Here is a 22048-nt window from a genome sequence, read left to right on the forward strand (position 1 = left end):
ATCAGCTTCATGTTCAGTCTGAACACACCTTTATTATAATAACCAGTTTCAGATTAGCAATAACATCATCATCCAAAGTTAAATACAACTGGGAAATTCGTACATGTATGTGTACATTCTCTTTATAATTTTTGCCATTCATTGTTTTTCTGCACACATTTATTTCCTGTCTGTCCATCCAGGTAAAACAATGCCTCCTCCGTTGCTCTTCCTGAGGCTGCTTCCATTTTTTGCCGTCAAATATCAAGAAGAAGATCTCAGGACTGAAGGTGATGTATGCTGTACAGATTGTAAAGCCCCTGGAGACAAATTTGTGATTTTTGATAATGGGACGGATAAATAAAATTGACTTGACTATAAGCTCTGATATGGCTGGCATGGCACTTCACAAACCAGGTCAAAACCTAGTATATGGTTAACTACGTTTAGTTTGGTCCATGTGATTTTGTGAGGAACGTGTTACAGGAATAGTTAATGGCTCCCAGAACAATATTGCTCTGCACCACTCAGTGCTTGGGCCTTTTGATTACCTTTGAGTTAAATTAAAATAGTGAAATTAAAGCACTGTTATGAAGCCAATGACAACATGTTTGTTTGAGAACAGGCGCACCCTGCAGACATAGTTGACAAAGGGCATGCTTGTAGAAAATGGGTGTTCGCTGTGGACGTAGAAGAGGACATAAAACAAGCAGCCTCGCCCTTGAAGAAAGTGGTCCACTAACTCACTCAGTCACATACAGACCTGTGTGTAGCGCTGACCTCCATTTGCCAGGAAGCCAAACAAACATGGCAAACAAACACAGCCTTATCAGCTCATCGTGTGAATAAACCTGGGCATCATTTCCACCTTTATCTTTATCCTTACATGTCCTTAGTCCTGTTTGTATAGTGGGTGCATGTCAGATCTGTTGTTGCAAAAACAGCAGATGATTGGACCACAGAAACATTATTGGAAGAAAAAAAATCCCACATGCTGGCCATTTAAAAAAAGTTCATGTTTGCATGTTTTGTCACACAAACAAAACTGCTGGTAGATTTTCTATCAAAGAATTTCAATCCCCACACTGAAAAAAAAGAAAAGTTGGGTGAACTCAAAATTTCAAGGCAACAAACTTCAATAAAATTTTAAGTTGGACAATTAAACTAAATATTTTCATTTTTGAGTTTGCTCAACTCTGAATTCAGATTTTTTTGAATTTATAATTTTACATTGTAATAACATTTAATCCTTACTTCTGCTAACTTCTGCAATGTGCTGAATTGGCACGATTGTAACGCCGCTATGAAATGTCAGCTAATGTTGCAACCACAATTTTGAGTTAGCATTGATATGCTAATGGCTACTCTTGTAGCTGTAACAAGCAGCGCCCCTAGCATCAGTTAGCCGCTAGCATCAGTTAGCCGCTAGCTTTCGCTAATGACCGAATTTCACTGCTTTCCCGCATTTCACAACAAAGAAATAAGAGTTAGCAGAACTATTGTCCCTTGTTGTGAACCCCAACTTAAAGATATAAGTAACAACAACTCACAAACTTGTTTTTGAGCAGACAACTGGCTTCCTTTGTTGTGCTAATTTACATTATTGCCCTAAATGTCAATAATTTATATTTCCAAGTTTTACCAACTTAAATCACTGTTTTTGGCAAAAAATACAAGTTGGCTTTTTTTGCAGTGTACTCACTATTACAATTTACAAGGTGTTAATTGCAAAATGATTTAGCAATCTAAGATTATGTACAAATACATTTCCAACTACTATTAAAAAACTGAATGAATTAAAGTGCAAATGATGATCGCATCCCTCTGAGGAAACATTACCCAAGTTCTCTTGTCTATTTTCTCCACAAATTGCCTCCATAAAAACATGACTTTTTTTGTTTACTTGTGTTGGTTTCAGTGTGGCTCTCTTTGCATTTCTGGAGAAAGACTGCCACCTGTTGGTTAGACTACAGCAAACATCAGTGTTAACCAGTCCTATTGTCCCTGCACATCTCGTGTGTGTGTGTGTGTGTGTTTGTTTCCCAAAAATATATATATATATATTTATACTGATCCATCTTGGCCAATGGATCATAAAAATATTCCTTGAAGCATGGTTTGAAGAAACAGATAGCGGTAAAATCAGGTTTGACTTCCCTCCATCACTTCTTTCCTTTCTGGGGGTTTCTTCAAATATCTACAAATCAGTGTAATAGAAAATAATGTTGACGTGCAAATATTCAAAGCGGTATAAAATAGAAGCTGTCTGACTTGACGTGAATCAGGTGCTAATGTATTTTATTGTAAACGTTAACATATGTATTTCATGATGGGATTAGCATTGTGAACCATCCAGAAGATGACAAATTCAAGCCACACATAAAGCTCTGAAATGTCATCTCTTTCGGCCTCTCATATTGTCTTCAGGGCAGCTGGGACTGACAGTCATATTTTTTTAACATATTTTCAGCTCCTGACAACAACTGCTACAGGAAAGGATTAGTGGGGAAAGAACAGATCATGGTGCAGTGCTACCCCCTGTGGAGAAGATTTTATATTAGCAACTCTTAAATCCTGCCATCAGCAGACAATAGTCGCTCACTGCCAGCCTCACTGTATTTTGTGAGTGAGCCGACAGACGAAGAGTTGTGCATGTCTGGGTTCAACGTGTTGGCTGTAGCACGTGACCCTCTAGATGTGAGGCTAAAGTGCTAACCACGACACCAATGTGTACCCTAAATCTAAGACTGCTCTAAATGATTATGGGTTTAATGCTGATGCTTTTTGCAACTGACTTTGTCTTGGGATGGTTTTGTTTAACGCAGAAGCAAACATCAAATGTGAGTTGTTTTGAAGAGGGAGAGAGCAAGCAGGTGAGAGACAGCTGAGGGACAGAGGCCTTTAGTTTCACAGTGGTGTGGTGCAGCTAAAATTCAAAAGGTGGAGCTCATTCAAAAAAGTGAGCTGGGTCAGATGTCCCTCTTCCAGCTATCTCAGGTACTGATATCATGGACCTCATCACAGTTGAACATTTCAGTTTACCACTGAAATCCATCAGCCTTCTGACAAAGTCATACCTCCAGCTGCTGACAGAAATCTGACAAGTCATCTCAGTCCATCATCTTAAAAATGTGGTCAGTTTTTCCTGTGCTTTATTTAACAAAGTTCCATTTTGTGTGCATACAAAACAATAAAATAAAAAAAGATAAAATACACTTAAATATAAAATCCCCAGCTTATAGGAACTAAAAGCCCTGTATAATATATTGCTACTCCCTTTGAACATATATGATAGGGTATAGTAACTAAACAGTGAGCTTACTTTGGACTAACATCACATTTTTATTTGAGTATTTCAAAGAACTGTTATGATCTTTCTGTCTGTATGTATACCTCATGACTTTATCTATTCGCCATATAGTAACATGCATTCTGTTGTAGCTACTCAAAAATGTATTCATGAGATTTTTCTCTGTTTATTCCATGAACAACTGTCAGTCTAAATAACAGAACTTTTTTGGCAGTTGAAACACTAAGACATCAAGTGTGATCTTATGGAGCAGGACTAACACCCAGGTCACCGCAGTGAAACTAGAAGGCCGGATAATGGGCGGAGCATGCTACATGGAAATCCATGCAATTTCTACCTCTCCATGCATGATGACCCTCACCTCTGACCTACTGACCATGGCCATCGCAACATGTCATAGAGAGAACCACTGCAGGTGTTCCCATGCAGCCACACTTATAGGAGCTTTCTACAGAGCAATAGGATGTAGTCTTCTGTTGTGTGTGTGGTTTCTTATTCATATAATTTCCTTCTGTCTGGCAAGTGCAAAATACGATACACCAACTCTGAAGCAGTTGCATCAATTTTTGGAGATGAACAGAGAAGCTATTGATTCATGTGTTTTATACTTTCAATCTTTTCCATTTACCTTGCAAAATACTTCCCAATTAGCTTTTATGTGCTAGTTACTCTATGTTAACTCATCAAAACTGATCACTGCAGACCAATCTGTAGGATAAGTTACTCACAGTGAGTACCAGCAATCAGGACTTCCTAGCAAGTGAACAGCAAGGCTTCAGGATGTCCCACACTCAATCACAGGACATTCTTCCATGGAGGTAGCCCTTCGTGCTTTGGTGGTCCAGATGGCAGCTGTCAGGTGAACTGAAGCTGTGAGTGGACGGACTGTTTCCAAGCTGTGTTTTGGTATTTTTACATAGCTTATCCTAACACAGTCACCGATACGTTCCAAACCCATACAATGTGTTTTGCTTCAAATAATCAAATCAAATCAAAAGCAGTGAAGATAAATCCAAACTGCTCTTGTTTTGGAGTGCAGCAAACTGACGTTCCCATTACACCAGGAAAAAAAGTGAAAAAGAAGTGAGGTTATCACCAAATCAGAAGCGGACTGGACTTCTCTGTGACGTGGATCTCTGTCCAGACTGTGTGCACCTGGCAGGGACAGGTGTATCTGCTGGCTGGATGATACCTTCCCCTTAGCAGTGCTGAGCGACGAGAGGGACAACAGTCATAGGAGAGTTGGTGCTAACGGTCAGAGGATGCTTGTGGTGAGTTTTGTCAGTTTTCAGCCAGTGACAGTGCCAGAGCTGCCTGCAGTGCTGCTTCTTCATCAATGCTGTAGTCCTGACAAAACACAAAAACAACAGCAACTGGTCATCGCAAAGCATACAAAGCAATCCAGATGTAATACCAACATCAACATTGCTGACACTATACTGTCATCTCTCCAATCAAGTTAAAAATGTCACATAAAAAACATCTACAAAATCAGATCTGTATGACATAACAGCAAATAAATGATTCTCTCAGTTGATGCCAGACTAGTCTAGTCTCATGGTTAGTACTCATGAGCTACTGGTTTTACATTTATTTATTTTCATGAGTCATTTGTGTGTATATGTGTGTAGGCAAATACATATTTATGTTTAGTGTATATGTATGTATATGCATATTTTACTATGTACCTCTTGTAATAACTTTATTTTATATAAAAAGCTTGTCTTTTTATTTTTTATTTTATTCTTGCATGTTTTGAAAGATGCAATACAAATCAAATGTATTGTCCTTTGTTGTCTTTATTAGGGCCTCGGGGCAATCGCACCGAGCACTGGTCCCATACAGCAGTAGCTCGAAGCCCCGAGCACTACTATACTGTGGATTTTTTCTTCCTCTTCCGGACACAATTTCGTCCCGCTACTAGTCCTACAGCTTGAAGAGTTGCAGGACAAATTATATTTCAAAACGTGCGGTTTGATCGGGACCGGTGTGCTATTACTTTTCTCGACAGAATACAAATTTTTTGCGACGTAAGTCGCAAAAAACTGCCCAAAATGTTGCATTGAAATGAAAGGGACGGCCGAAAAAAAATGAGCGAAAAAGAACAATAATTGGAGATTTTTAAACGTCTACTCATCCAGCATAATTTCGCCGAGAGACTCCATTTAAACTTTAAACAGTAGACACAAGTCTTGTGTATCCGTGTATTAATCCACGTTTCGATAGGTCATATAGTTTTTTATCAATCCCTGTTCAATGACCATGATCATTTTTGGAGAAATTCTGAGATTATAATGGGTGTGTATTGCACGGAATGTTCGTGTCACAGTGTGTGACATCATCGCCAGAGTGTAGAGGGAGAGAAAAAACTGTCAAAAAATAAATTTGAAAACTGCGCTGTACCAACAGCCTCATTGGCTCCCATATTAAAAAACGCATGAAGATTTCAGAAAAAGGGACATTTAACAGTTTTTGTAGATCGCTCTAACAAAGCTATTTTTTTTTCATTTTTCTTAAAAAAAAAATATGTGAAAATTGAAGTCAAAGTGAAGTCGGATCAATAATGGGTATTATGGTTTTGCCAAAAATGCTTTCTGTTCGAGGCCAGAAATTCCAGTCCACCTCTGGCTGCTGTCACTCTTTCATTAACAGGTGGTGTCAGTTAATTCTGTTGATTGCTTTGATCTGAGCCTTTGATCTTTGATGTGATTACAGTTACAGATACACACACAAACACACACATGCACGTAAGCACGCACACTCCTCACACATGCATACACATGCTTCAAACACACACACACACACACACACACACACACACACACACACACACACACACACACACACAGGTAACTTTATGTGATTTTAATTACACACACACACACACATATTTTGAGATTAAAGGGCATAGTTTGAAATCTCTGAAGAATCTCATCATAGTGTACACACACCGGCAGTAGCCCCCGTGGCCCTTTCAGAATTTCCCCAGAGGAAATTTTCTAGTTATTGTATTGCTGTCTTTCTTTGGGGAGTGTTAGAAGGAAAGAGAAGAAGGGGAGAATTAGGAGGAAACATATGACTAAGTATTTTGTTAAGTTGATACACTTAATATCAAATGAAAATAAAAAAACCTTCGACCATGATCTTTATTTATAGAGCGCTTTTCAGCAGAAACATTAGAACTGACTACTAACAATGAATCTAGTTACCAACATATCTAAGATGAATCCAATAGGGCACCATTTGAAGGCATATTTTGTTTCACCATGCGCTGAGACCCAATTGAAAGGATCTCTGTTTTATCCCAGTTCAGACAAAACATTATGACAGCACTGGACTTACAACAAATGTGTCATAAGAGAACTTGTGTCTGTGGAGGAGATGCTGGAGGAAGTTGGAACTCTTATAGCTGGGGTCTCCCCATGGCATGGCTGAACACACTGGACACACCTGGAGATACAAACACAAATCTTAGTTTAAGTCAGGGTCCTTTCACAATGTTTATCACACACTGAGCTGAACAGAATTGTCCCATCACAGCTGTGATAACTCTGTGGGCCTCATTTGGTCCTGCATGGTTCATGGATCCATACAAAGCAGCATCTGTAAAGTAGGATGCTGATTTAGTTTAAATGCACTTTCTTTCACACCTTCACAGTCTCATTGTACAAACCCAATTACAAAAAAGTTGGGACGCTGTGTAAATGTGAATAAAAAAAGAATGCAATGATTTTTATCTAATGAACCCATATTTTTTCCACAATAAAACCTAAACAACATAGATGATGAAACTGAGACACTTTGTTTTACCATTTCATGGAAAATGATGGCAGCAACACATCTCAAAAATGTTGGGACAGGGGCAACAAAAGGCTGGAAAAATAATCGGCGAGTTTTTGACTATTTGAACAATTTAGGTTAATTGGCAACAGGTGAGTTACATGACTGGGTATAAAAGGAGCATTTCAGAGAGGCAGAGCCTCTCAGATGTAAAGGGGGGCGGAGGTTCACCAATATGTGACAAAACATTGTGGAACAATTTCAGAAAAATGTTCCTCTACGTAAAATAAAGACTTTGAAGATTCCACCATCTACAGTGTATAATATCAAGATTCAGAGAATCGTGAGAAATCTATGTGTGCAAGGGAAAAGGGTGAAGGTCAAAACTGGATGCTGGTGATCTTCAGGCCGTCAGGCGGCACTGCATTAAAAACAGGCATGATTCTCTACTGGAAATCACTGCATGTAGTCAGGAACACTTCCAGAGATCACTGTCTGTGAAAACAGTTAAACCTGGATCATGTAAAGAAGAAGCCATATGTGAACACAATCCAGAAACGCTGCCGTCTTCTCTGGGCCAAAGCATATTTAAAATGGTCTTTTTGGAAACCTGTGGACTAAAGATGAGTGGGGCTTGTTATCGGCGGACAACTCAGGGGGTCCCAACAACATGCAACAAAGGTCCTTGGCCAGACACACTGATGGTCAGCAACGTTAAACAAGAGAACTGGTGTACTCATCTCAAATGTCTTTAATAGGTTCCGGCCCCAAAATCACACAACAAGCAAATTAATTCCTCAGCACTTGGAAATAAGTATGTAAGACTTTTAATTATGCACAGCAATGGACAAATACAATAAGGTTCCTCAGTGTTTGTCAAACAGAAGCCTACATTCCACCGTCAATCTGAACATACCAGATAACTTTCACTTGATACCGACCATCATTGAATCATGTTTCGCAAAATGCAGAATAACTTTGCTTGAGTAGAATCTCTACAGCCAGAAAGTCACGATGGGCAGTTCTGTGTGAGGATGAACAAAATGGTCCCCCTTGATCCAGGAGATTCCATCCCTCAAATGACTTTGCTAAGGGTCAACCAACTGTCAGCAAACAAACGGGTTAGGGAGAAGTGTGTCCATTTCCGTCGGCAGTTGTGTAGCATTTAACATACCTATTTGTAAGTGCTGACCCCTTCATTTGCCAGCACCTTAAACCCCAACACTCTTAGATATATCGCAAGTCAGTTACTTACTGTTGTTCAAACATAAATAACAACATTAGATTACAGTATTAAAATTCCTGAGAACCTCAAAGTGTCCCTGGGATTCTTAAAATGTTGACGCAGTAAAAAAGTGCTGGTTCTTGGACAGACTTTTTGGTGAGCCAGGGTCCCCTAAGTGACTAGACAATGTAATGTAGTGTAGTAAAGAGTTGCTTCTTACCACTTTATTAGGGTCATTACGGTGGTTGTCCATACAGTGCTTCACCAGCTCCTGCTGGTCCAGGTTTCTAGCCCCACAGAATGGACACACAAATGTGGATCGGTTTGGAATATTGCTGGATATGGGAGGAAACACACACACACAGACAGAAGATGAGAATCGTCAAATTTGATCCCTCTAACTGGTCTTGGAATTTGTGCTGGCCTCTAATGTCTCACAATGTACACTGTACATGCGCAATACATCAAATTAGAGAAAGGAAAAATTAATCCAGGATATATTAATGGTCGTTTATCTATGACTGCGTATCAGTACTCACTGAACTTAAACACAGCCAAGTTCAGTTCTGCGGCTGTACGTGAAAACGCAAAAAGGTGAGAATTAAGTTGGCTAAAGCTACAGTTTGAAAACTGAAAGCTGCAATAACAATTGTAAAACACACAGAAATACATGAGTGTTAATTTGAGCAAAACTATCTTACGGTGTCAAACCTTGGCAGCATGAATACTGAGTTTAATTTAATCCAAAACTTATTGAAACAAAAGACACACTTAAATATGCAAGATTACCTTAAAAATCAACCTCATGCCTCTTCGGGGGCTAAAACACAAAACATTGAACTCCTTGACATTATCTTTACAGTATCACCTCACTTGAGTTAGTTTCACCATCGACAGGATCAAGTCTCTTTTCGTCCTTTCAAGATAAAAGCATCCATTATCAAAACAGGCTTTACAAAGTAATGTATATATATATTTTATTTTGCCCATGTATGCATGTTTTTATGCATACCGGAGTATGTTATTATCAAATAACTACCTTTACATGCTACCACTCATCCTCATTCACCTCCTTTACATACATAGCTATTTATTCTATATTTAGTATTTTTTTGCCATTCAATTATTTATTCTTGTTGTGATATTTTATACCTTTTATACCTCTATACCTTATTGTCCTTAAGTGTTTGTGTGTTGTTGTTGTTCTTCTTCTTAATTTGTTTTATGCATTATGGGAGTTGCACTCTAATTTCGTTGTGCTATGTACAATGACAATAAAGGCTATTTTATTCTATTCTATGTATAAAAACATAGCGCTTAATCGATCGTTTACGTTACAGATAATCGAGCTAGAAGATTACTTCCAAACGCCCATCCCTACATCAAATATTAGATGATTTGCAGGCAGTAGGTTCCTGGACTCAGTTTGTTCTAGCTCCAGACTGCCTGGATTATATTTTCTGTCCATATAAAATATAATTTTAATCAAGAACAAGCAACAGTAATTGTCTTTAAATACAACTACTAACAGCTGGGACTCATGGGAGGTAGTTGTTGAATGCACAAAAATAGATTTTGACTGTTCGCAAATTCTCTAGAACTTTCAGTTTGTGAGAGATGCTGTGAAAGGACTGGACTGGACGTGGCCACGGTGTGTACCTTGGTATAGGTTGGGAGGTGGGCACCACAGGGACAAACTTAGGACAGTTGGCTATCTGCTCCTGTACTTTAGAACATGAAGCAATATGGGACCTCATCTTTACCAGAGCCACCTGAAAACACACACATATAATGTTAGGATTGTGTATCAATAACAATAATACAACAGTTGAATTTTGTCACATCAGCCTCATTATTGTGCCTCCCCCCTTAAAAATATTACTAATTAGCTTACTGTTGTGTTTTTCTTACATATATGTTATTTACAGTGCTTACTTTGTCAGCCTTGTTATTTTTGTCCTATTCTATATATGTCATATTAATGGTCTTGGAAAAAGATGTTGTTCTTAGAGCACCAAACTGATTGAGCAGCTGTTCTGTCCGCATCTTCAATATAGTTTACATTTGCATCATGAATTTAAATATCCAGCTAACCTGCAAACTAAACAGAAACATGCAAACCATAAATTAAAACTGATAAAATGTGTTCATCATTCAACCCTAGACCGACCAAGGTTAGAATGACCAATGTTGATTTGACAGTTCCAGCTGATATTGGGCAAGCAGTAGGCTAAACCCTGGACATTGCTATAATATGTTTTTTTATTTTGCAGAATTGTATTATCAATCAATTTTTAAATGTAAAGTTACAATATTATTTGGTCAAGTTTATTTACTGTGTTGTTATTAATTTGAAATGTTTGCACACAGCGCTGTTTAATAAATCACTAACAAAGGCTAGTTTTTTTGTTTTTACTGTATATGCTGAAAAAAAGTAAGTTCTATCTTGATTGCACAGGTGTACTTGACAGTCACAACATAATTTATGGATGTAATAATAATAATAATAATAATAATAATGTTGTTGTTGTTATTATTATTATTATTATGACATACCTCCATAATGTAAAGTTGCATGTGGGATTTTCTAACATGAGTAATAAATGTACCTTCTTGTTACAGCCCCTGCAGGGTGCTTTGTATGAGGCCAGCTGCTTCTCCACGCTTGAGGAGCGCTCCACTTTCTTCGGGTCAAAGGGCACACGACAGAGAGGGCAGAGGGGCGAGGTCACCTGAAGACATGGTTGCAGACACTCTCCACAGAACCTGGAATAGCCGACAACACACAGGACTAAAATAGATTAAAGTGAGCCTTATCTCTGTACTTAATTAAAGGTTTGCAACTCCTAGTGTAGCCTGAAGGTTGTTGGTGATGTAACTGACAAGAATGTCATATATTATATTGTATAATATTATTTTATATAATGTATAATATAATTGTATATATTGTTTGTTTTGGGATGTTGGAATACTACCCTTTACGTTCTCATGATATATTATGGAGTATACGAAAATAAGCTATACCATGTGGTTATTTCATGTGGACTATCCATTAACTGAATTACCAGAAAACATACTATATAATGATATAAACTGTTATCAAGGTATGAAATAACCTTGAAGACTTTTGGTCATATTAACAATTTAACATTAAGGCCACCTCTTCTCACAAACACAGTTATAAAGTGCTTAACAAAGCTATGAGCAGATTTGTTCACAGACGAAATTGGCTGGTGCCTTTATCACGACATCTAAAGTTTCCTCTTATGGTAAGTAGCTCCTTATCTCCAGTTTTGTAACAATAATAATAGAGTAAAAACAATTATGTCCATTATCAATTCATATATTCTATTATTATTCCATATGAATCAGTCTCTTGAAGGTCAAATATAATGATCACAAATAATTTCTAACCTTTCAATATGCAATTATGCAAAGTTTAAAAATTCAAACAGGGGTTGCAAAAGAAGTCTGGTCCTATCTATCTCAATACAAAACAACACATCTTCTCACTTGATTAATTACCTCATACCTCATGGTAACATTATGGTCTCAATCACTAATTTCAAGTCTTCTTCAAGACAATAATGGTCCGATTTAGAAAAAAAAAAATGATAAAGCAGGTTATGATTTGGGCCATGGCTACCTTTGATTGACAGTTTGCTAACATGGCGAGCTGTCAGTCAGGAGAGAAGCAAAGCAAAACATTGTGCATCCATGGCACTATGTACATCTAAACAACTGTGAACGCATTGCCATGTCTTTGTCTCAAATCTTTCACTGTGTGTTTTCATTCCATGGAAGCTTATTTGAACATTTTGTTCATGTAAAAATGTCTTGTTCATCGTTCGGTTGTACTAAAAGACACTCCAAGGAGTTCCTTTTTTCCGGTAAGCAACGTTAGTTACAAAGGTGGCAATGGACGTAAAGCAAGATGGCGACAGCTGTAACGGCAGCAGTCCACAAACCAATGGGTGATGTCAATGTGACTACGTGCATTAATTATATACAGTCTATGATCCATCTCCATCAGCTGCAGAGGAGTAAAAATAGCTGCACTTTCCTTTAACTAGAAATAGAACTGAGGCTGCCGAAGGTCTACTTTGCTCCTTTGTTGTTCTGTTCATTTCCACATTGAAAAAGATACAAATACACCTCTCTATTCTCATTAGATAAAAAATATGAAGGCTTTGATGGTAAAAGCTGATAGTGGTGTGAAAAAAATAAAAGATGAATTTGCGTATTGGATTGGTAATTTATTTTTCAATGCCTGATTTGATAACTCAAATCCGCTTGCTTCATTTTAGTTGTTAAAACACAAGTTCGAAAACAGCCTATAGCCTCACCCAGTCTCCCATGAGTTGGCCACTCCCCCTAAGCCTATATATTTCTGCCCTTGAGGCCTGTGACTTCCTCAGATTTCCCTCCAAACCACCAGCCAGAACAAAGAGAATGGATGCGAGTTAATCTTGAGTTATTTTGGAGTGATTTGACCTTCTAATACTTAATTTAGTTGGTTGATATGGCATGTATTGTTTGAAAGTAATTGTTGTTTCGTTATACATGATTCCTGAGTTTATTCTTATGTTTCATCCATCCATCAACTATCCTTCCATGTATCAATCATCCATCCCACTGTTGACCAGTGAAACCATTTTGTCCATTTATTCATTCTTGAATAAATTGTTGGAACAGCATCCGGGATCCTGTGTTTCAATGTGCAACACATCAGCCAATGCCACTGCACCAAGCGTAGTCTTTTTCATTAGTCAATGTTGAGGTGGAAGGAAGTTACCACTTTTATATTGCTAGTCTAAGGGTAACGTGGCATCAAATCTGTCTCAAGCAAAACAAAGCCAAAGCAATCCTGGACCGCCAAATGCTACCATTACACAGGCTTATGTCAGTTGCTACAGCAGTTAATGTTGGGGCTTTTGTTTATTTTTGTGTCGTGTATGCTCTGTTAAATAGAGAGAAGGGTTGAGAGCAGGGCAAAGAGAAGCATCACTCGCTCATTGTAGCTCTACAAGGAAGAAGACCATAATCAATTTAAATAATGACAAATATGAATATAAAATCGGTATGTGGCGGACTAGTATTATATTAGTGCGCCTACCACAAATAAAAGAATGTATGGGAAAGGAAACACCAGCTTGATGAACAGTTTAAGTTTACATGAAAAAGTACATTAACATTTTATTAACCTGTTGGAGTTCCATAGGCCCATCAGCCCGTCTGTGGGCTGAGGGGGCTATAGTGGGTTTAATTTTACAGCTACGGAGAATATATTATATCATATGAAACTATAAGATTTAAGGAATCCATTGGTACTAAGCATGCCAATATAGCCGGGAAGCTGTTGAAATAACGATGCAAAGTTTGGATTTTTTTTTGTTAGGCGATTTAGCATCGCAACTTTCAAAGTGGTCATGTGGCCTCTGACGTCATGATATCTGAACGAAACTGGGCTCTCTGGTCTCCTCTCTACATACGTGCCAATTTAAGGCAAGAACCACATAGTTTGTGCTATTTTCGCCTACTGTAATTGAAAATGCCTAATTCAGCATCAATTGGCATCAACCCAAAAATGATTTTCATTATTAAAGGTAATTAGTAGGGTCCAAGCACAAAATGGTGCAAAAGCGCTCTTGTTCTGCGAGTGAGACGTGAGCAGCATGTATTCATTCTTTCAATGCAATCTACAAAGATGCTGTCTTCCATTGCGTTTAGTAATCTGCATAAACAACTGTCGTAAATCACACAAAAATTCAGCTGTGTATGTGTTTTGAACATATTAACATATTATGTGTTAATTGAATAATCAAGGCTCCCGGTCTTCACTATGAGCTTCCCCTGAACCACTGCGGTGTCGGCCAGTCGCTGTCTGTCAACAGCAGCACAGAGTGGCTGAACTGCCTTCATCAGGCTCACTGACATTTACAGATTTACAGAGTAGTTTTCATGTCAATGTTATGGGAAGAAATCAACAACTATTGTATATAATAAATGATGACTGATTTTATATCCCCACCCATGGAGATACTGAATCACAATACTTAAAAATCGTGACAGTATCGTATTGTGAGAAAATCCTATTGTCCCAGCCTGAGATGAGAATGTCATTTTCCCACCATTTACACACTTCACAAGTCACCATTGACCTGACTGCAAATGTTTTGCCCACATCAGACACTAGTAATGTGTTGTTCAACAATTCTACCAAATGAACAAATCTGTGAACAAACTGAACCACTTCCTGAAAGTGTTGATTATTTCTCAACTTTAGTTGAGCTCTCGTCTTGTGTGTTTCTTGTGACGAGTGCACCCTCCCTCTCGCTCACTCCCTCCTTCTTTTTGTGTTTTAAAGGCGGTTGGCAACCAGTGTAAAAGGTGCATACCGCCACCTTCTTCTCCGAAGCTCCTTCTCTCCCTCTTGAACGAACTGCCTTTTACTGCAGGGTCAGTCAGTGATTGGTTTGGTGTACTGAACAGACGACACAGCACAGGAGCCCTGATTCAAGCACGCCCCTCACTCTGCCTCGGCATCAGTCAGTGTCGTACATTTATTGAACTGGTACAATGAACGGAAGTCCTGTAAGAGTCAAAGTCGCTCACCCCCCTCTCTCCATCTCTCGTGTTTGGAAGTCTTGAAGTGCCAAATAACCTGCTGCCCCCGCGACCCGGCCCCAGATAAGCGGAGGAAAATGGATGGATGGATGGAGGGATGGATAATTAGGTAAAAAATATATGTGATCATTACATGAGCTTTTAGTTTACAAACTGTAGCTTTATCCAACTAAATATGAACAAGCGGCCATCTGTTCACATTTTACTTAGCGAAAAGAAATCAACATGTTTCAGCTCTGATACGCAGTCATAGCTCCAGTTAAGCACTCAACGAACTCAGTGAACGCTCCAGTGAACAAATCTTTTTAATAAACTCATTCTACTGATTCAGTACACTGGAAACAACTGTTGTGTCCATCACTAGCAGCCACTCATTCATGTATACATCATTCTATGAGAAGACATTCTGTAAGATTGTTTTGCATTAATGACATATTGCACTGCAATGTAGTTGTAGCTATATTTTCTCTTACTTAGTTATAATGTCATTGGTAATGAATACCACACATGGAATATCTGTAGTCTGTACTGACAAAACCAAGACTCCTTATTTTTGTTTCATTAAAACAACAGATAAAAAAAAGACTGACATTAGTGTTTGTATGTATGTCTTATCTTATGTATATGTTGTCTAATACCAGTGGTGGAAGAAGTATTTATTGAATGTACTGTTATGAGGTTTAATTTAAAAAAATGTCAAATTGTTTTACATTGATCGTGTGTTTTATGTTAAATCCTGAAAAGTAACTAAAACTGTCTGCTAAATGTAGTGGAGTAAAAAGTACAATATTTGCTTCAAAATGTAGTGGAGTGTAAGTATAAGGTTACATAAAATGGAAATACTCAAGTAAAGTACAAGTACTTTAGTAAATGTACTTGGTAGTATTCTACCAATGTCTAAAACCGTGCTCTCGGAACAATCCAAGCTTAATAAAGGACTGGAATTTCTTCTTCAGTCCCCTTAATAACAAGGCACAGATTGTTACAAAGCTAGCTGGGTTTTGACCTATGATAGAGCTTACAATACAGGGGCACCTGTGCAGAACAAAAATAATGAATCTGTGAGTGGATTCATCAAAATGCAGTGATTGGTGTACTAATGGTGCAAAACATAAGATCAGAATGAATGAAAAGGACTGACTATCTCCTTGCCTCTCCTATCAGGACCAAGCACTGAACCTGAGGCGACAGAGCCTTCTCATAGCACCCTCCCTCTGGAACTCTCTCCCAAAAAATATCAGACTGCTCTCATCCACTCACCTTCAAAAAACGTGTCAAAACCCACCTGCTCAAAACTGCTTTTAATGTATGACCAGTGTTGCTGATTTTAATTGTTTGTTTTGATTTGTAAATTGCATTTTTACTGTGTTTTAACTGTAAAGCATCTTTGAGTACCTTGTAAAGCCCTCTATAAATAAAATGTATTATTATTATTATTATTACTATTAACTAAACTTGAGTCCACGCATGCTGGCTGATGTACAGCTAAACACATTTGTGTAGAAAACAAAGTGCAGCACCATCATTGAGTTTGAGGTTGGTATTAGTAATTTAAATTAAAAAAAAAGATTATTACAAGTATTCCAATTTTATTTTCTACACAACTTAAATAAGAACTGTGTATGCAAACCCGTTATATTTACATGTCAAAGGATGTAAAGTCATGTACGGGAATGTTAGTGTAAAAACCAATCTGTGCTCTCTGATGAACATTTCCTAACTGTCTTCCTGACCCAGGTATCATATCGTCACCCTGTTAAAATAATCGCCTAACTCATTTTTTCAAGTTTTGCAGGAAACACAAAAACTTCACCAGAAGTGTAACATATGACATTTATTGATCATTTCACTCAAAAAGGATGTAACAAAGGATAGCTATTGGCATAGTAATAACACTGTGTGTAATTTGTGTAACTTAAGAGAAATAAATGACTAAGGCAATTTTTTTGAACTTTGTGACTTAAGCAAGATATGGTAACACTTTATATTGTAGGTGTCTACATAAGAGTCACACAAGCCTGTCAGAAACATGACATGACAAGTATCATGAGCATTAATGTTACTTCAAAGTGTCATTGATGTTCATGACACATCCCATGTCATGTTTATGACACGCTCATGTCACTCTTATCAACATCTTAGAGTAAAGTGTTCCCAATATTAGTGTCAACAATAAAACACTGATAAACTAAACTGATAACTAAACAATCTCCCTCTAGCTCTTCTTTGCTGGGTTCTTATCTGATGCCTATGAATGTGGCAAATTGTCAGTGATGTTAAAGTGATGATCTTAAAGGGGTAAAATCACATGATCTGATCAACTGATGATTTAGGTGATTTTACCATAGGTGGCCGGCGTCATGAGGAGATGATTTAGGGAAAAAAACAATATTGACAAAAAATGACTTAGGCGATTATTTTAATAGTTTGACGATATCTGCAGTGATGGAATGAGCAGAATGTGTAGGATAGGATCACTGCCTGTTGAGGCTGACAGAGGTTTTAAATGATGAATGCTTTGGTAAATAATCAGAAGAAAGTAAACCGAAATAACCGAGCCGGGTCAGCTGTTAGAATGTGTCTGCGCCTATACAACAAAGCAGCACGTTATTTACTGCATGTCCACACAAAATGACACGCATTCAAAGAAGAAGCACTACTTTACGTATGAGCACAGCTGGCGATGCTGACGGGTTTGTGGTAGACCTCCAGGCAGATGGGGCAGGAGAACTGGCTCTCGATGCCCTCAGCCGGGGCGGCCGGCGAGTCGGAGCCGCTGCTGGGCGGCTGCTGCTGCTGGCGGAGCTGGGTGCTCGCCGACACAAAGCTCCGAAACATCGCCATCATGGAGCCGGAGAGGATCTGCAATAGTCGACAACAGCTCGGTGCCAGATAGAGGAGGCTGTCCTAACTGCTGTTAGCTGGTATAGCCTACATTACCCGCAAAGGAATTTGAAGATATATTTTAAAATCATAGTGGCTTTCCAATCGACTTATCACAAAACTTCAATCTTCAATAAAGCCCAGCATTACTTTTCCTGTCTGAAGGAGACATGCCGGAGAAGTAAACATTGGGAGCAGTGTCCGCTTGTGAGTATCAGCACTGTGCTGCGAGGATGACCTGAATAAAAATCACTAATCTATAAACTCGTGGAGCCCATCTAACGCTGATCCACTAGGTTGTCAGATCAGCGTTTTTGGGAAAACGCCAGTGAATGCTCATGAACACAACAGAGGTTACGACAAGAGCCCTCCGCGCTTTGTTTTGTGGGGGTTGAAGTCCTTCTCTGCATTTACCTCCATGTCTCTACATTTCTGCAAGACTGCTATCCCAGAAGCCACATCAGGGTGTACAGTAAGCGGGTCGGGCCAAAAGTCCTGAATAACAAAGGAGACATTATTTTTAACATGTCCGGGAGGGAAACGACTTTACACGACAATATAGCCTACCAAACAACCAGGACAATTGTGTTCTAATGTTATGGCTATACCAGGGATGGGCAACTTAAATGCTGGAGAGGGCCACAATTTTTCATCGACACTACCACAGGGCCACATATAGGACCGTGTACTTAACCAGATATGATGAAACTGCAATTTTAAATATGTTTAGAGTGCAGTAACTTAACATATTTCATGCTCAAATGCATGTATAACAGTATAAATAGGAATACAAAAGGTTTGAAGCAAATAAAAAAGAACCACTTACTGTGATTTCTGTTTCAGTGCAATAACAGCAGACCAACATTAATTGCAAGGAGTAATTTTGTGTATTCTTACACTGCACTTTTAAGATTTCATGTTCAAATGCATGTAGTTGTAGCCTACTGAGGGCCACTTCAAGAGAGGGTGCGTATGTGGCCCCCGGGCCACCAGTTGCCCATACCCCCTAACCAGGGCAATGCATTTTTGGCTGGAAAAAAAAGACTTCAAAACAGAGCGCTGTGCTATCAGTGTCTGATTTATTAAACTTTGGGACTAATAAACACATACAAAATTCAAACATTTGAAAAAAAAACATATTATTATATAAATATTTTAAATGTTAGTAATCCATGACTTAATTTATTGCAAATACTTCTCATCATTAAAATGTAGTGATTCAAACTAATGTAGTAAAAACAGTGACCATATAATCATTTAAAACTATAACTGCTACACTTCAACCACGACTCCATCTTTGAGTTTTCAAGTGACAGGTGATGCCAGGTGGCATATGACAGGTTGGGTCGAACCATCCTGGTATGGGGGAGACTCTGGGTTTTTAGGATAATTAAATTGAATATAAAATTCATTTTATGAACGTATACTTATATTTTCCGAAAATATTTAATAATTATTTTTAAAGGATTTTTGCAAGGATGCTACTTTTTAAATGTATATTTTAAAATCCTACGTACCCCCTGGAGTGCCTTCATGTACCCCCAGGGGTACGCGTACCCCCATTTGAGAACCACTGCAGTAGGCAACTAGAGGAAATAAACTTTTCCATTATCCATCAGACCAAACAAGGCTATACTTCAAATATTATGCACAGTAGGCCAAATTATTAAAGTCGATAATTCCATTACACCAGTTTTAGTGAAATTGTTCGAGAGATAGAGTATAGACAGAAAGCTATGGGGTGACAACACAGAATTATGTTGTATAGAAATGATGATAAAAAAGCATACATTAGCAGAGGAGGCCAAGTATAGTCCCACAAATACAAAATAATCCTATAATACACATAAATCGGAAAGCACAACACAGGAAAAAATTTGGGGGAATTTTGTGATTCAGAGAATTTGAGTATAAGTATATACTATAAGTATAACTACTGATATACTGTATCATGCTGGGAGAAATGACTTGAGATTAATTTGCATTATGATAAGGAAATAGGCTATTTTGCAGATATTGTTATCAGATTATAGTCATTATTATTATTATTAATAATAATAATAATAATAATAATAATAATAATAATAATAATAATAATAATAATAATAATATAATTTATTATTATGGATTGTTATGCACTTAATTTCCACTTTTGATTGCCCTGCTCAGCAATACTTTACTAGCAGCATTTACTGTAACTTTTCAATGGCCTGATACTTTTAATTTTAATTTTTTGGTTGGTTGTTTGCTGTAACTGTGATTAATGTCCCATGTCCTTTATGTTGTCTTGTGTTTTTCTTCTTGCCCTCTACTGTAAATCAAATTTCCCCTCGAGGGACAATGAAGACCTGAACCTGAACCTCTTGCTGTGAGTGCTAACCACTACATCACCGTGTAGCCACGTCATCAAGCTGCAAAAACAAATTCTAGACACATGAAAATGTCAAGGATGTGACAAAAGTGATTCTGTACAGTTCAGGGCAGAGATAAGCAATTGTTCAGCACAGTCGAGAAGCAGAAATGACAGAATCGAAATAACTGTCAGATCAGATGCGAAGTAAAATGGCTACAGTGGGAAACGGTTAGAGACATAGCTTATGATGATACTTAGTGTTCTCAGACATGGACTGGATCTTCAGTGGAATGCAAGAAGCTTAATTTAAAATGGCCAAGAGTTTAAGAAGTGTATATATGAGTTGGAAAACAAACCCAACGCAATCTGTATACAGGTGACATGGTTGAAATGTTTTTTATTAAGGGAGATACTGCAGTGAGAAGGGATCGGGGATCTGGAAAAGCTGGAGGAGTGGCAACATTTATATAGAATGGAATGTGTCCTAAGGTTAAATTTGTAAGCAAAACAATTAATCAATTCAAATTTTTGATTTTCAAATTAAAATCCTCACAAAGTAACTATATTTAATAGCTTTATTGAAAAAAAATCCTGAGATGTAACTGTTCTTTAACAGGAAACCCAGGACAAGGCTGTTATTCAAAAATAAAATCACCACTAAGAAGCTATATCTTGTAGTTTAGTAGAATACAAGCCTTAGAGGCAACTGTGTCTCAACAGGAGGCCCAGGACAAGGCTGTTTTTCCAAAATAAATGCCCCACAAAGTACTTATATTTTCACAGTTCAGTAGACGAAAAGTCTGAGAGGTAATTGTGGCTGAATAGGAAACCCAGGACAAGCCTTTTTAAAAAATAAAAAAATAAAAAGCCCCACAAAGTAACTTTATCTCAGTAGTTTAATAAAATAAAAGCCTGAGAGGTAACTGTGTCTTAACAGGAAATCCAAGGGTACAAGTACTTCTTGCAAAGTAAAGTAATTCAATGTTAATAGGATGTTAAGGCTGTGACTGTATTGTAAATTTTTCGGCATACTGTCAAAGTTTCCGCAGGAATTTTCTAGTTTGAGTTACTGTTGCCTTTCTATCATCTCCAACAAGTCTGGCCATTCTCCTCTGGCTTCTGGCATCAACAAGGTATTTTGAAATGAAGAAAATGGCTACTCTCTGGAAATTCTCTTTTCGGACCATTCTCTATAAACCCTAGAGATGGTTGTGTGTGAAAATCCCAGTAGATCAGCAGTTTCTGAAACACTCGTCTGGCACCAACCATGCCACATTTAAAGCCAATTAAATCACCTTTCTTCCCCATTCTGTTGCTCTGTTTGTACTTCAGCAGCTTGTCTTGACCATAAAAGCAGCAGTGTCTTCTAACCCATTAGATGCTCACAGCACAGCGAGCGCAGGGATCGAACCATCAACCATCCGGTCAGTGGGTAATGTTAGAAAAATTGCATGAGGAAACCTTGAAAATTGATAATCTGTCACCGACAGAAAAAATCTGTCACCAACAGAAAAAACCTCACCATTTTTCTGCGCATTCGTTGATGGGGAAATGAAGAGCTGGAGACGTCTAAGTTTCTCAGTTTAACAAAAGTTTTATTACAATACGTCAAAAAATGTGCACTTTACAGAGATTCTCCGGGTTCAAAAACTCATGTCCCTGAATACAAACAGACGTGTTTCAGTTTGTGAAGTCTGAACCACGACTCTCTCCCTGGAACCCATTAAAATAACCTTACAATTGTTTACAAAACATGCTGGTCGATTTCCTCCAGGAAGTCCCGCCCTCTTGATCGCTGATTCGCCAGTTTTAATTAATACAACGGCACGTCAATGCCAGCTGGGCATACGATCTTGCTGCCCCGGACAAGGCCATCCTGACTTCTCCAGGA

The 22048-nt window shown here is 38.2% G+C and overlaps 1 protein-coding gene and 1 long non-coding RNA gene across 2 annotated transcripts in view; one reads left to right on the plus strand and one right to left on the minus strand.

Moving 5' to 3' along the window:
• On the minus strand, window positions 1–18924 carry LOC131993256 (E3 ubiquitin-protein ligase RNF166). The gene is made up of 6 exons (XM_059359069.1): window positions 17587–18924; window positions 10904–11060; window positions 9954–10066; window positions 8515–8629; window positions 6632–6739; window positions 1–4636 (listed from the first exon to the last, which is right to left on the minus strand). Exons 1-6 carry the CDS (start codon window positions 17766–17768, stop codon window positions 4571–4573), a joined length of 741 nt encoding a protein of 246 aa, XP_059215052.1. The 5' UTR covers window positions 17769–18924; the 3' UTR covers window positions 1–4570.
• The window catches only part of LOC131993257 (uncharacterized), a 22504-nt gene continuing 18367 nt past the window's right edge, over window positions 17912–22048 (plus strand). The window contains exons 1-2 of the long non-coding RNA XR_009396296.1: window positions 17912–18011; window positions 20151–20172. This is a non-coding gene — a long non-coding RNA (uncharacterized LOC131993257). The remainder of the gene's footprint in view (window positions 18012–20150; window positions 20173–22048) is intronic.

The sequence above is a fragment of the Centropristis striata genome, chromosome 20, assembly GCF_030273125.1.
Source record: "Centropristis striata isolate RG_2023a ecotype Rhode Island chromosome 20, C.striata_1.0, whole genome shotgun sequence".
Classification (NCBI taxonomy): Eukaryota; Metazoa; Chordata; class Actinopteri; order Perciformes; family Serranidae; genus Centropristis; species Centropristis striata.

Bases quoted from the DNA above. Each gene is read 5' to 3' on its own strand.
- LOC131993256 (XM_059359069.1), bottom strand. From the start codon at position 17,768: ATGATGGCGATGTTTCGGAGCTTTGTGTCGGCGAGCACCCAGCTCCGC. The intron at 10,067-10,903 runs GTACATTTATTA...GTGTGTTTTCAG, and splicing joins GCAGGGGCTGTAACAAGAAG to GTGGCTCTGGTAAAGATGAG. The intron at 8,630-9,953 runs GTACACACCGTG...TCCCATATCCAG, and splicing joins ACCTCCCAACCTATACCAAG to CAATATTCCAAACCGATCCA.